The following is a 14963-nucleotide window of genomic DNA, read 5'->3' as shown; positions in this document are numbered from 1 at the left end:
TAGATATAGATATATATATATATATATCTATAGATATTATACACATCCACATCCACATCCACAAACCCATACCCATACCCATACCCATACACATAAACGGTGAGTGCTCATCGAACCCAATCGAACACCGGCAACAACCTGAAAAGAAAGAAGGAAGGACCGAGAACGAAAGAGGATGGACCTCTTCCTCTACAACGACACCCATCGCCTGTGGATCTGTGGTCCCTGTGGATTCGCCGTGCGGCCCGCCCATCTCGCCGCCCACCTGGCCAACCGCCATCCCAAGCATCCCTCCGCGGCCACCCCGGCCCTCCGCCGGGCCGCCTGTGCCCTGATGCTCAAGCGGCCCTGCTGGGACCCCGCGCGGGAGCCTGACCGTCCGGTCCCGCCGCCCCCGGCCCCGGGGAGTCCGCCGGTCCCGGGGCTCCCCGTCCACCCGGGCTATCGCTGCCCCCACCCCGACTGTGCCTACATCGTGTGCAATCCTGAGAGCCTCCTGCGGCACCGGACCCGGATCCATGCGGACCGTCGACCCCGGGGCCGACAGCCCCCGGCCAGCCAGGTGTCCCCGCTGCCCCTGTATCGGACCGTCAGCTGTCAGCGCTTCTTCCCCTCCGGTGCCGGCAGCGGTTTCTTCCAGGTCACCCCACCCGCGCACACGGAGCGGGCCCGCCAGGCGGCCACCATGGGTGAGGTGGAGTTCATCCGGAGGCAGGTGGCCGGGGCCCTCGCCGAGGACGCGGCGGCGGCGGAGGCCGGGGCCCAGCAGGTGCCGGACCCGGATGCCAAAGCGCCCACCGAGATATCCCCCTGGCTGGAGCTCACCCGGTGGCCCGAGTTCCTGCATGGGCATGCCTTCACAGCGGTAGCCCCGCTGGCTGCACCACCGGATCCCACAGCTGAGCCCCTTCTGACAGTGTTCAGCGCCAGCGTCGAGCGGCTGATCGAGGCGGCCTACCAGTCCATCAAGACGCGGCGGATCAACGAGTTTGACCAGGTGAGTCGGCAAGCAAGCGAGAAATATATATATATTGGCACTCCCACACCACATGCACTCCCACACCACATGCACGCACGTGCACACCCATATGCCATATGCATGTAGAGAGGGAGATATATATATATATATATATATATGTGCGTGTGCATGTGTGTGTGTATACTATGTATATCGATCTATATCTCTCCGTCTGTACATCGATTTGTATGGATGATAATATCCAACGGATGGCTAACCCTGTTCAATCCGGTCCACCAGATCCGAATCAACAGCTTCCTGCAACGGCCACGGGTGTGGGACCGGCCCATCCTGATCCAGCTCCGGCCCTCCACCTACCGGGCCTACCGGCAGGTCTGGCAGCGGCTGATCTGCTTCGCCTACCGCACCAGCCGCCCCAATGCAGCCGTGCAGCTCGGCCACCAGCTCACCACTGCACAGCTGGCGGCCCTGGACCGGATGGAGACGGCGGCAGCGGAGCTGCTGTCATTGCCCTCGCCACCACTCTGCACACCCGGGCCCGGGGCGGCGGATCATCCACCATGGACCACAGGAGGGGGCCCATGGGTCGTCATCCAGACGCCCCGTGGGGGGGATCGGGATCGGGACCCGGAGGGGGACCGGAGGACCGAGCGGCGCCATGCAGCATATGAGCAACTGGACCATGCCTGCCTGGACCTGTCCATCGCGCTGCTGGACCACCCACTGAAAGGGGATCTCTTTGAGAGTGCGGTGGTGGCCTTCCTGGCAGTGTTGGGGGTGGATGTGGAGAAACAGACCTTCCGGGACCCCTACGCGTTCACCAGCTCCCTGTCCGGGCTGATCAAGATGGCCCAGATGCTGGTGGCGCAGCGCGCGGTGCAGATGGCGGACCATGGTCAGGTTGAGCACCCGGCAGATGCCCTGGAGGCCATGCGGGAGCGGTTCCTCCTCCCGGGGGTGGCTGCCCCCTTCAACTGGCTCACACGGGCTGCGCACGTTTGGCAAGCGCATCCAGAACACCACCACCAGTCTGGGATATATCTACTGGAGCGATGACCAGCAGACCCTGAGCTACAAGGAACTGCACCTGACCATGGCGGGCCTGCGGGGCTTCGTGCGCACCCAGGTGGAGCTGGCCCAGGTGGAGCTGGAGGGGCTGTTCCTGCTGCATGAGGAGGAGACCCGGGAGGCGGTGGTGCCGCGCCTGGCCCTGGTGGAGCTGGCAGACGACCCGACCAACAACCGGCGTGGATGGAACTTCCTGCAGGACCACCGCACCCGTGCAGCGCTGCCCACCACAGGAGAGCAATGGCTGATGGACCGGGTGGTGGCCACCGACTGGCTGCGGGCTGAGTGGGTGGGGGTGCGGCCGCATGACCACCAGGTGATGTGGCACACCACCGTGGTGGATGCCTACCTGGGACAGGTGGACCAGTTCCTGGAGCGGCTGCTCCTGCTGATGCACCTGACTGCTGGGCAGCCGGCGCGGGCCACTGAGCTGCTGGGGATCCGACACAGCAACACTGTGTGTGGCCAGCATCGCAATCTCTTCATCGAGCATGGGGTGGTCAGTCTGGTGACGGCATACCACAAGGGATACAGCATGACAGGGTCCACCAAGATCATCCATCGCTACCTCCCGGCGGAGGTCAGTGAGCTTGTGGTGTACTATCTATGGCTGATCCTGCCCTTTGCACGGGCAGTGCAGGCCCTGGCCCATGGCACCCGGCAGGCACGCTCCCCCTTCCTGTGGCCACGGGGCCCCAATCTGGCAGCGGGGGCATGGGACAGTGGCCGGCTGCGGGGGGTGCTCCAGCGTGAGGCCCACATACATCTGCAGACCAAGCTCAATGTGATTTCCTGGCGGCATGCAGCAATTGCCATCTCCCGGGCACACCTGCAGTGTGGTGGGTTCAAGCGTGACTACAGTGCCGATGATGGGCTGATCGACCAGCAAGCCGGCCATGGGTCCTGGGCTGCTGGGACGGTGTATGCCCGGGGGCTGCAGGAGGCACCTGGCCATATCCAGGCACGGCGGGTGCAATACCGGGCCATCAGTCGGGAGTGGCATGCCTTCCTAGGGTTTCAGGTATCACTAGGCCCGCGGAAGCGGGGCTGGGGGGAGGGAAAAGGGGAGGAGCCAGCAGCAAAGCGGCAGCGGCAGCAGCAGCCGTATGTGACTGTTGAGATGAAAGAGAACTAGACACTATACACCCATTCATCTTAAGGGATACACTGTTTGGTATGTGGGGGTGTGTATATATATATATAGATGTAGATGTAGATATATAGCGAGATATATAGCTCGATGGAGAGATAGATAGAGAGAGAGAGATATATATATATATTGTTCGATTCCACTTTGTTTCCTTTCTTCTTCATCGATTCCTTCCCGTAAGCTTGGCACCATTAGCTTGACGAACACTATTGTTGGATTAGGGTTACCCGTCCATGGCCGACAGCAAGTGTTGGGCTTCATTGCACGCACACAGGCCACCCAGGCCGGACAGGGCATGCAGGAGTGGTGTGGCCCACTGCCCGTGTATGGGATGACCGCGCGGCAGCAGCGGAAGTGGCAGATCTTGTGGCAGCTTGCCATGCCCACCATGGCGAGGCCCCAACAGGCGCCCCATCGAGCCCGGGCTCGGGCGGTCCATATGTTCCCCGGGGCCGGTCGGATCCTAGAACAGGGTGGGAACCCCGGCAGTTATCGGGCCACAGAGGGGCGTGGGGTGAGCCCCGGAGATCAGCCCACAGCCGGGCATGGGGTGAGCCCCGAGCATGTGGAAGAAGCAGAGGAGACTGGCAATGCAGGCAGCACCGAGCCGGCATGGATGATGAGCCCAATGGAGCGTGCCTGCTTGGAGTTTTGCATTGAGCTGCTCAACCAGCGCCACCGTGCCCATGAATATGAAAGCCCCCTTGTGTGTGCCATGGCGGTGCTCGGCTGGGGGAGACTGGGTGGCGTGATCCCGACAGTTACCCCCCATTTTATCGCGGATGATCAAGCTTGCGCGGTTCATGGTGGTGCAGAAGGCACTGTGGTTGGATCCCCATGTGGGGGACATTATTCAGATGTGGCAGGCACAGGCTAGCACGGCGAATGGCACAGTGAATGGCACAGTGAATGGCACAGTGAATGGCACACCGGCTAGCCCAATAGCATGGCCGTTGGCCAGTGCAGATGCCCAACTGGCCGATATCGATGAGGGCTGTGATAGTGCCAGTCCCACACGCCACACCCCCACCACGGTGCACGATCGCCCGTCATTTCATGACCATGTGCAGCAGATGGTCAGCCGCTTCATGATCCGTGGCACCCATGGGCCCATGCAGACATTGCTCGACTGGCGCACATATGGGTTGAAGATCCATTACAATAGCACGGCGCCGGGCCATGTGGCGTGGATGGGAGCCGATGAGCTGTTGTACAAGGATCTGCATTTCACGATGGGTGAATTCCGTGGGTTCATCCACGGGTTGGTTGGGGCCACACGGGAGCTGCTGTGTGAACTATTATGTATTGCCGATGGTTCCAGCAGCGCCCACACCCCAAGCACCATGCCGCTGCCCGCCATCCCGTGGCAGGGCTTGTATGATGATCCCACCCAGGGGCACCCGGGCTGGAACTTTTTGCACGATCGCCGAACCCGGTGGCCCGTGGATGGCCGGTGGTGGATGATCCAGCGGCTGCGCACAGAGCGCCCCGTGCAGCAGCAATTCATGCGCCGGGGGGCGATCCACGGCCCATTGGTGGCACAGTATCTGGCCCGGGTGGCCCGGTTCAAGGAGAAACTGGCCGTGGCCATCCATATGACGGCGGGGCAGCCGGCACGGGCCCCCGAGCTGCTCAGTGTGCAGTATGTCAACACGCCGAACAACCAATTCCGCAATGTGTTCATTGAGGATGGGATGGTGACACTGGTGACTGCATACCACAAGGGCTTCCATGCGAGCAACGACAGCAAGCTGATCCACCGGTATGTGCCACGGGCGGTCGGGGAGTTGGTGGTGTGGTATATGTGGCTGGCGATGCCATTCATTGGCCAGTTGACAGCGTGGCAGGCCGGCACTGCGCATGGCACGGTGAATGGCACATCGAATGGTATGTCAAATGGCACATCGAACGGCACATGGAATGGTATGTCGAATGGCACATCGAATGGTATGTCGAATGGCACATCGAACGGCACATTGAATGGCACACGAGCCGGCACGGTGAATGGCACGGTGAATGGTACAGTGAATGGCATGTCGAACGGCACATCGAACGGCACATTGAACAGCACATTGAACAGCACATGGAATGGCACACAAGCCGGCACATTGAATGGCACACTGAATGGCACGGCGAACGGCATACTGAATGGCACACTGATTGGCACACAAGCCGGCACGGCGAATGGCACACGAGCCAGCACGGTGAATGGCACATCAAACAGCACATTGAACGGCACATGGAATGGCACACGAGCCGGCACGGTCAATGGCACACTGAATGGCAGGGCGAACGGCACACTGAATGGCACATCAAACGGCACAGCAAATGGCATATCAAACGACACACTGAATGGCACATCGAACAGCACATTGAACGGCACATCGAACAGCATGTTGAACGGCACAACAAACAGCATACCGATTGGCACACGAGCTGGCACAGTGAATGGCACATCGAACAGCACATTGAACGGCACATGGAATGGCACACCAAATGGTACGGTGAATGGCATGTTGAATGGTAGACTGAACGGCACATCAAACAGCACATCGAACAGCACACCGATTGGCACACCGATTGGCACACAGGCCGGCACATCAAATGCCATGTCGAATGGCACAACGATTGGCACACCGAATGGCACGGCGAACGGCACACTGAATGGCACATTGATTGGCACGTCGAACGGCACACCGGCATGGCAGCCCCCCAGCCCATATTTATGGGGCCCCGACCCGGGCATGCAGCGGCCATGGACCCCCGAGCGATTCCGGGAGGTGTTGAAGCGGGAGACCCAGGCCCGGCTCGGCCAGGCATTGAATATTCCGGCGTACCGGGACATTGCCATTGGCATCAGCCGGCGGTTCTGTGACGGCCTGGTCACGTTGGTTGATTATCACGTGAGGTGTGGTTGTTTGCTTTATTGCTTTGTTGATAAATATGGCGTTACCTCCTTTCTTCCTTCCTCATGTTGATTATTCTCGTCGATAGCTACCTAGGTAGAACCCATGAGTTGGACGTTCCATCATCCTAGTAGAGCGCCGTGACATAATAATCAACATCCTCCTTTTATACCTTAGGGAGAGAAATACCAAAGGCTTCTCCCTTCAAGGGATTCGCTGGTGCCGCAGTTCGGGAGCTGGCCAGGCTATAACAGTGTCTCCATTCAAGTTTCCATCCTCAAGTTCATCCTCAAGTCAAGTCAAGCGCTGCTTCAGTTAAGTTTCTAGAGCTCAGGACTGAAACTTCTGTTGTTGGCATATTCAAGTTCAACTTTCAAGAAGTCCAGTGGTTGCGACTATGCTGGCACCCCTTCAAGTTCTCAAGACTTAAGTTTTTCAAGATTCAAGCTCACGATCCCTTTCTTAAAGATCATGGACCCCTTTCAAGAACTCCGAAACGAATTTTCTTCTACGATCCGCGCCCTCCAGAATGAAATCGAATCCGTCAAAAATGAACCCAAACCACTTCAACGACCAAAGCCATGCCTCCCTGATCCCGAGAAATTCAATGGCCAATCTTTGAAGTTTGATACCTGGCTTGCTTCGATGAAGGCTAAGCTTAGGATTGATGCTCCAGCTATTGGTGATGCAGTGGCTCAGTTCTACTATGTCTATCTGAATCTGGAAAGCAAAGTCCAAGCTCTAGTTCTTCCCCAGTTATCTTATGCAGAAGACACCAACACCTGGGATTACAACACCATCCTTGATCAACTATCTCTGGTTTATGACAACCCCAACAAGGTTCAAGAAGCTGAAGATTATCTACTAGTCCTAAAGCAGGATAGTGGTGAATCTGTGGCAGCCTACATCGCCAAGTTTGAGAGGATTCTTTATGAGGCAAAGGGCAAAGATTGGCCTGATGTCACCAAGATTTCAGCGTTCAGGAAAGGCCTCAATCCTACTCTCCGAGGACGTCTCAACCAGCAGTTGAATCTTCCAAAATCATACACTGATTTCCTTCGTGTGGTTCAACAATTGGGAAGTCATTCTTTCAGCTCAAATTCCACCAATGTTTCCCACTCTCAATCACACCAATCTGGCTCTCACACCAAGTCTGATCCTATGGACCTCAGCGTCATCAATATCAACTCCCTGTCAGCAGCGTCCACCTCCCTAGATGAAAGGAACAGACGACGACAACAAGGATCCTGTGTGAGATGTGGCTCCTCTGATCATTGGGTGAAGGATTGTTCCATGAAGGCACACAAGGAATCCAATAAAATATGGAACCAGCAGATGATTGCAAGGTTAGAGGCAAACCGTCTTGATGACCTTAATGATCTCGATGATTGATTTTTGGAGATGTTTGGACATGTTCATGTGTTTTTCTTTTCAAGTGTCTCATGTATTGTTGCCTTCTCATGTTTTCTTACCTGTGGGTTGACCATGACATTGAGGACAATGCCTATTGAAGCCGGGGGGTAATGTGACGGCCTGGTCACGTTGGTTGATTATCACGTGAGGTGTGGTTGTTTGCTTTATTGCTTTGTTGATAAATATGGCGTTACCTCCTTTCTTCCTTCCTCATGTTGATTATTCTCGTCGATAGCTACCTAGGTAGAACCCATGAGTTGGACGTTCCATCATCCTAGTAGAGCGCCGTGACAGGTTCCTGCGGGCATCCAGCACATTCACCAGTGACCGCCAGGATGAAACGGAGCAGGCGGCGGCATTGGATGCTGACTGTGAGGACGGCATGGATGCGGACCAGTGGATGGCGCATATGACGGATTTACAGGCGGGCCATTCATCGCACGTGGCGGGGATGGTATATGGGCGGCAGCTGATGGAGCAGGCGGGCACAACAAGCCACCGGCGGGCAATGTTCCGGCAGTCCAGTGTGGATTGGCACCAGTTTCTGGGGTTCGGCTGCGGCACGGGGGTTCCAGGAGATGTCCATGCCGACATTGATGCCGGTGGGCTTCGGGCTGGCTTGGTGGATGAAGGCAGCTGTCCAAGCCGCCGTCCCGGTCAGGAACAGGTTAGGGCTCGCTTGGTGGATGATCCCGGTCAGGAATGGGTTAGGGCTTGCTTGGTGGATGATCCCGGTCAGGAATGGGTTAGGGCTTGCTTGGTGAATGATCCCGGTCAGGAACGGGTTAGGGCTCGCTTGGTGAGTGATCCCAGTCAGGAAGGGGTTAGGGCTCGCTTGGTGGATGAAGGCAACCGTCCAATTCACCATCCCGGTCAGGAACGGGTTAGGGCTCGCTTGGTGGATGAAGGTAGCTGTCCAATTCACCATCCCGGTCAGGAACGGGTTAGGGCTTGCTTGGTGAATGATCCCGGTCAGGAACGGGTTAGGGCTCGCCCCGTGCTTGGGAAACGCAAGCGGGCCCCATGGCAGGTGGAGGCTGAGGAGCACCACATGGAGCGGCGCCACCAGCTGCAGACCATGGACATGGCCGCTGCGCTGCAGCAGATGACCGGTCAGGCCGGCATGCAGTTCCAGGGCATCCAGGCACCCGCCATGGCGGCGATCCAGCAGGGCAAGAGCCCCGTGGTGGCAGTCATGCCCACCGGCGGTGGGAAAAGCATGTTATTCATGTTGCCCGCGTGGGCCGTCCCCGGGGGCACCACCATTGTGGTGGTGCCATTGATCTCGCTGCGGCAGGATATGCAGCAGCGGTGCCGGCGGCTAGGCATCCCATGTATGGCATGGGACCGGCAGCAGCCATGTGATGAAGCAGCCATTGTGCTGGTCACACCGGAATCGGCTGTCACCCCCGATTTCCATTCATTCATCAACCGGTTGGTGGTGATGCAGCGGCTGGACCGGGTGGTGATTGATGAATGCCACATCATTATGAACCAGCAGAAGAACTTCCGGTCCGCCATGGCACAGCTTGGGAAGCTCGTTCGGGCCCGTACACAGATGGTGTTTTTAACGGCCACATTGCCCCCCGAGATGGAACCGGAGTTCAGCCAGCGCATTCACCACCCACAGGATCAGATCGATATATATCGGGCCCGCACGAGCCGCGGCAATGTGGCATATGGGGTGTGGCGGCCACCGATTCCACACACTGCACCACATGGATATGGATGGGAGCAGGATGCCTGGATTATTCAGTTCCTGCAGGCGCAGCTCCAGTGGGCCCGGGCCCGGGGGGGGAAGATGGTGATATATGCCAACCGGGTCCACCAGGTGCAGGCGATGGCGGCGGTATTGGGATGTGAGGCGTATTTCAGTGGGCAGGTGGACCGGGGTGGGATTTTGGGGCGGTTCATGGGAGGGGATTCCACAGTGCTTTGCGCGACCAGTGCATTGGGCATGGGGGTTGATATTCCGAATATCCGAGTGATCATTCATCTTGGGACACCCCGGACGTTATTGGATTATGCACAGGAAAGCGGGCGAGCCGGGCGGGATGGGCAGGCCAGCCAGGCGATCATTATCCAGCCGGCGGGGTGGGCGGAGGATGAGCGACAGCTGGGCACACCGGAGGTGGAGCTGGTGCAGCAATACATGGGGGTGGTGGCAGGTCGGGGGTGCCGGCGGGTGGTACTGGACGATTATCTGGATGGGACAGTGAATGGATACCGGCGGCAGCATTGCGGGGATGACGGGGACGAGCAGGCATGTGATGGGTGTAATGTGCAGTGGCATGTAGGGCACGTGGGTGGTGATGAGGCCGGGCATGAGGCTGGGCATGAGGCCGGGTGTGTGGGCTTGCACCATGGCCCAGGGCAGGCGGTTCGGCCAGTGTTAGGGCTGGCAGATGACCCAGACTGGCGGGCGCGCAGTGCCACGAGGCGTTCCAATGGTCGGGGGCTCAGGCGCGGAATGGAGTATGATTCCAGCAGAGCAGCGGGCTCATGCAGCCCAAGCCGAAGCCGGAGCCATAGCCCACGCCGGAGCCCGAGCCATAGGCCGAGCCACAGCCCAAGCCCAAGTCAGCACCGGCGCCACAGCCCAAGCTCAAGCCATAGCCCGAGCCCGAGCCAGAGCCATAGCCATTGCCCACGCCGGAGCCATTTCCCACGCCGGAGCCATAGCCATAGCCCGAGCCACAGCCCACGCCGGAGCCCGAGCCATAGCCCGAGCCAGAGCCCAAGCCCAAGTCAGCACCGGCGCCACAGCCCAAGCTCAAGCCATAGCCCGAGCCCGAGCCAGAGCCATAGCCATTGCCCACGCCGGAGCCATTTCCCACGCCGGAGCCATAGCCATAGCCCGAGCCACAGCCCACGCCGGAGCCATAGCCCGAGCCCGAGCCAGAGCCCAAGCCAGAGCCCAAGCCCAAGTCAGCACCGGCGCCACAGCGATAGCTTAAGCCCAAGCCATAGCCCGAGCCAGAGCCAGAGCCCGAACCAACGCCAGCACCAGCACCCGAGCCCGAGCCACCGCCAGCAGCAGCGCCAGTGCGCAAGCCACCGCCAACGCCAGCACCAGTGGGCCGCGGCCGACATTCAATTCCGCCGGCAACAGTCCCAGGCATGGCTGGATGAGGAGTTTGGGGAGCAGGAGGCTCAGCAGTGGCGGGATCGATGTTATATCTGCGCCATGGCCCAGGCGGATGACCAGCACGATTTATATTCATGCCGGCATGCACGCAGCCAGGCGGCCAAGCAGTGGATGCTGCAGGTTCGCCGGCGGATCCAGTACAGCCGATTCAGCGGGTGTTTTTCCTGTGGGATGCCGCAGACGATATGCGCCGGGTGGGAGCCGGGCGGCCGGTGTCAGTACCGGGGGTTTTGATCCCCATGGTGGCGATGATGCTGCATGGGCCATGGGGGTGGGCATTCGGGGGGCATGGCAGCGGCGACTGGTGGGATTGCAGGTCGACGGCGCGGACATTGGGGCGGTGATTGGGTGGCTGGGGCAGCGCAGCCGGGCGGGCCATAGCCAGTTGTTTGAGGAGTTTTGTTGGCTGCGGCGGGTGAGTCAGGAGGTTGAGTTGGGGTTGGAGTCAGGAGGCAGAGAGATGGAGGATTGGCCAGGACCATAGCGATGTATAGAGATGTATATAGAGTTGTATGTCAAGACGTATACAGTGATGTATATAGTGATGTATATAGCGATGTATATAGCGATGTATATAGAGATGTATAGTGATATGTATATCGATATGTATGTATATATATATATATATGTATGTATGTAGTCCGACAGTGGAGATATATAGCATGGATGGGAAGGCGTTGAGGGTAGATATTTGAGTACGGCAGTGGATGAAGGCCGAGGGTTTCATGGACATGGGATGGACATGGACAAGCGCATTGGCCGTTGAGCACACAGGCAGACTGGTGGTAGTGAATGATGAAGATTATGAATGATGGATGATGATGGATGATGATGGATGATGATGGATGATGATGGATGATGTGTGATTGTGAATGGGCCAGGGTGGTGAATGATGTGTATGACAGGTGGTGTATGGGAGCATGGCATTGGGTGGCAGTGGGTGTGAGTGCAGCAAGGTATGCAGTGTGGGCAGGCAGTGGACATGGCAGCATGACATGGACCGGTTGGACCACCGGTTGGACGACCCGTTCAATTACCCATTGAACCATGTATTCGATCATTGGTTTCAACCATGTATTCAATTACCCATTTCGATCAGCCATTTGATCAGCCATTCGATCAGCCATTCGATCAGCCATTCGATCAGCCATTCGATATCAGGCGTTTCAATACACGCATTCAACCACCCATTTGACAGCCCGTTCAACCAACTGTTCAATCACCCGTTTGATCACCAGTTTGATCACCCATTCAACCATGCATTCAATTACCCATTTAACCATGTATTCGATCACCGGTTTCGACCATGTATTCAATCAGCCATTCAATCAGCCATTCAATCAGCCATTCAATCAGCCATTCAATCAGCCATTCAATATCAGGCGTTTCGATACACCCATTCAACCACCCGTTTGATCACCCATTCGACTGGTTCAATCACCCATTTGACAATGCATTCAATCAGCCATTTAACGTGTTCGATTACCCATTTAACCATGTATTCGATTACCAGTTTCGATTACCAGTTTCGATCAGCCATTTCAATCAGCTGTTTTTAATAGACCCATTCGACCACCAATTTGACAGCCCGTTCAACCAACTGTTCAACCAACTGTTCAACCACCCGTTTGATCAGCCATTCAATCAGTGATTTGACCCGTTCAACCATGCATTCAGCCATACATTCAATCAGCCATTCAAGCATGCATTCGATTACCCATTCGACCACCGGTTCGATTACCCCGTTCGATTACCCATTTGACCATGTATTCAATTACCCATTTCGATCAGCCATTTCGATCGGCCATTTCAATCAGCCATTTCGATACACCCGTTGGACCACCCGTTCAAGCATGTATTCAATCAGCTGGTTCAATCAGTTGTTCAATCAGTCATTTGACAACCAATTGAACCACCCATTCGATCAGCCATTCAAGCATGCATTCAACCAACTGTTCAATCAGGCGGTTCAATCACCCATTCAACCATGTATTTGATCCGGCATTTGACCGGTTCAAGCATGCATTTGATTACCCATTTCACCATGTGTTCGATCAGCCGTTTCAATGAGCTGTTTTAATACACCCATTCGACCACCGATTTGACAGCCCGTTCAACCAACCATTCGATCACCAGTTCGATCACCAGTTCGATCACCAGTTCGATCACCAGTTTGATCACCAGTTTGATCACCCATTCGACCACCCGTTCAACCATATATTCAATCATCCATTTTGATCAGTTGTTTTGACCATGCATTCAATCACCCGTTTCATTGGCCATTTGACAGCCCGTTGAACCACCCATTCGATCAGCCATTCAAGCATGCATTCAATTACCAGTTCAACCACCCGTTCAATCACCCATTTGACCGGTTCAATCACCCATTCGACCGTGTATTTGATCCGGCATTTGACCGGTTCAAGCATGCATTCAAGCATGCATTTCATCAGCCGTGTGGCCGATTCAATGACCCGTTTCAAAGCCCCGTTCGACCACCCGTTTGAGAGCGCGTTCAATCAGTGATTTGACGCATTCAACCATGCGTTCAGCCATACATTCAATCATCCATTCAACCACCGGTTCGATTACCCATTCAACAATGCATTCAACAATGCATGCATTTGACGAACGGTTCGACCACCGATTTGAGAGCCCGTTTGATTACCCATTTCACCATGTATTCGATCAGCCATTTCAATCAGCCATTTCGATCAGCCATTCAATCACCCATTTGACCGGTTCAAACCACATGTTTGGCCATGCATTCAACCAGACATTCGACCAGACATTCGACCAGACATTTCATCATGCATTTGGTCACCCATTTGATCAGCGATTTGACCCATTCAACGATGCATTTGATCATGCATTTGATCATGCATTTGATCATGCATTTGATCATGCATTCGACCAACTGTTCAATCACCCATTTGACCATGTATTCAAGCACACATTTTCATCAGCCATTTGACCACCCATTTGAGAGCCCGTTTGACTGGCCGTTTGAGATCCATTTGAGAGACCATTTGAGAGACCATTTGAGAGACCATTTGAGAGACCATTTGAGAGACCATTTGAGAGCCCATTCAAACCGCCATTTGACCAGCGGTTGAAGGATGGATTTGGCGCAGGCGGGAATGGGCATGACAGGGGAGTGATTTGGCGGAGGAGGAGGTGGTGGTGATGGTGTGGTGGTGCGATGCAGGTGGATGTGCATAGCATAGGAGGATGATTTGGACGATTGCCACAATGGGTGGATGGTGGATGGGGATGGTGGATGGGGATGGAAGTGAAGCAGTTGGGCAAGTGTGGCGGCAGGGATTGGATGGATTTGGGGTGGATGTCGAGGACGATAGTGGAGTGGTGGGATTTGTGGGCGAAGAGCATGGGGCAGCAGCATGGGTTGGAGGTGGTTAATGAATTGGTAGGAGAATTCGGATGGTTACCGAAGCAGTGTACGGAGGTTAGGATTAAGATTTTGATATGGATATATAGATTGATATGGATGTTGACAGGGATATATATTGACGGGGTTGGTTGAGGGAGAGAATTGGGATGCAAGAGTGGTTGGATAGAGATATATATCATACAAGATAGCGATGGGTGGGAATGGGATGATGATATATATTGGGGCGGGGTGATGGATGAGGCGACGGGTGAGGCAGCAGTGAACCAATGGATGAATGAAGGGGTGGGCAAGCCGTGAACAAAGCGGTGGGCAAGCGGTGGGCAATGGGTGTATGGGGAGTGGTGGCGGGCGGTGTGTGGGAGGCGATGGGTGAATGGGGGCGAGGTGGAGCGAGGAGGATTTTGATGGTGGAAAGCGGTTGGGGGAGGGAGAAGGGTGGTATTTGGTATTTGGTATTGATGATATGGATGATATGGATGATATGGATGATATGGATGATATGCAGTGGATGTGGATTGATTGGAGGGAATGAAAGATGATGGGGAGTGGATGGAGGCGGAGGTGGTTGGGGGTGAGATGGGTGGATGGATTGAAAGATTATTGGGGAGATGATGGTGTTATGTTATTAGGGAGATGATGATGTTATTAGGGATAGGGAGATGACGGTGTTATGTTATTAGGGAGATGATGAGGTTATTAGGGATAGGGAGATGATGAGGGTATGTTATTGGGGAGATGATGATGTTATTAGGGATAGGGAGATGATGATGTTATTAGGGATAGGGAGATGACGGTGGTATTAGGGTTAGGGTTAGGGTTAGGGTTAGGGTTAGGGTTAGGGTTAGGGTTAGGGTTAGGGTTAGGGTTAGGGTTAGGGTTAGGGTTAG

General features: G+C 55.7%; 6 protein-coding genes across 6 annotated transcripts; 5 read left to right on the top strand and 1 right to left on the bottom strand.

The window, feature by feature from the left end:
* Positions 1–175: 175 nt before the first annotated feature.
* ACHE_60006A (uncharacterized protein) lies at positions 176–2035 on the top strand (the record flags this gene model as incomplete). The annotated part of the gene is made up of 2 exons (XM_043281133.1): positions 176–997; positions 1259–2035. The coding sequence occupies 2 exons, from the start codon at positions 176–178 to the stop codon at positions 2033–2035; spliced, it is 1599 nt and encodes a 532-aa protein (XP_043138642.1).
* On the top strand, positions 1872–3182 carry ACHE_60005A (uncharacterized protein; the record flags this gene model as incomplete). Its single annotated transcript, XM_043281132.1, has 1 exon — positions 1872–3182. The coding sequence occupies one exon, from the start codon at positions 1872–1874 to the stop codon at positions 3180–3182; it is 1311 nt and encodes a 436-aa protein (XP_043138641.1).
* Positions 3183–3492: 310 nt separating this feature from the next.
* ACHE_60003A (uncharacterized protein) lies at positions 3493–9766 on the top strand (the record flags this gene model as incomplete). Its single annotated transcript, XM_043281129.1, has 4 exons — positions 3493–3903; positions 3959–6063; positions 7811–9684; positions 9753–9766. The coding sequence occupies 4 exons, from the start codon at positions 3493–3495 to the stop codon at positions 9764–9766; spliced, it is 4404 nt and encodes a 1467-aa protein (XP_043138639.1).
* Positions 6575–7495, top strand: ACHE_60004A (uncharacterized protein; the record flags this gene model as incomplete). Its single annotated transcript, XM_043281130.1, has 1 exon — positions 6575–7495. One exon carries the CDS (start codon positions 6575–6577, stop codon positions 7493–7495), a length of 921 nt encoding a protein of 306 aa, XP_043138640.1.
* A 209-nt stretch (positions 9767–9975) lies between the features above and the next one.
* Positions 9976–10740, bottom strand: ACHE_60002S (uncharacterized protein; the record flags this gene model as incomplete). Its single annotated transcript, XM_043281128.1, has 1 exon — positions 9976–10740. The coding sequence occupies one exon, from the start codon at positions 10738–10740 to the stop codon at positions 9976–9978; it is 765 nt and encodes a 254-aa protein (XP_043138638.1).
* A 3176-nt stretch (positions 10741–13916) lies between these two features.
* ACHE_60001A (uncharacterized protein) lies at positions 13917–14084 on the top strand (the record flags this gene model as incomplete). Its single annotated transcript, XM_043281127.1, has 1 exon — positions 13917–14084. The coding sequence occupies one exon, from the start codon at positions 13917–13919 to the stop codon at positions 14082–14084; it is 168 nt and encodes a 55-aa protein (XP_043138637.1).
* Positions 14085–14963: the final 879 nt, after the last annotated feature.

The sequence above is a fragment of the Aspergillus chevalieri genome, chromosome 6 (genome assembly GCF_016861735.1).
Source record: "Aspergillus chevalieri M1 DNA, chromosome 6, nearly complete sequence".
Taxonomy (NCBI): domain Eukaryota; kingdom Fungi; phylum Ascomycota; class Eurotiomycetes; order Eurotiales; family Aspergillaceae; genus Aspergillus; species Aspergillus chevalieri.
Note: the sequence above shows the minus strand (reverse complement) of the source record. Positions and strands in the feature narration are given on the sequence as shown.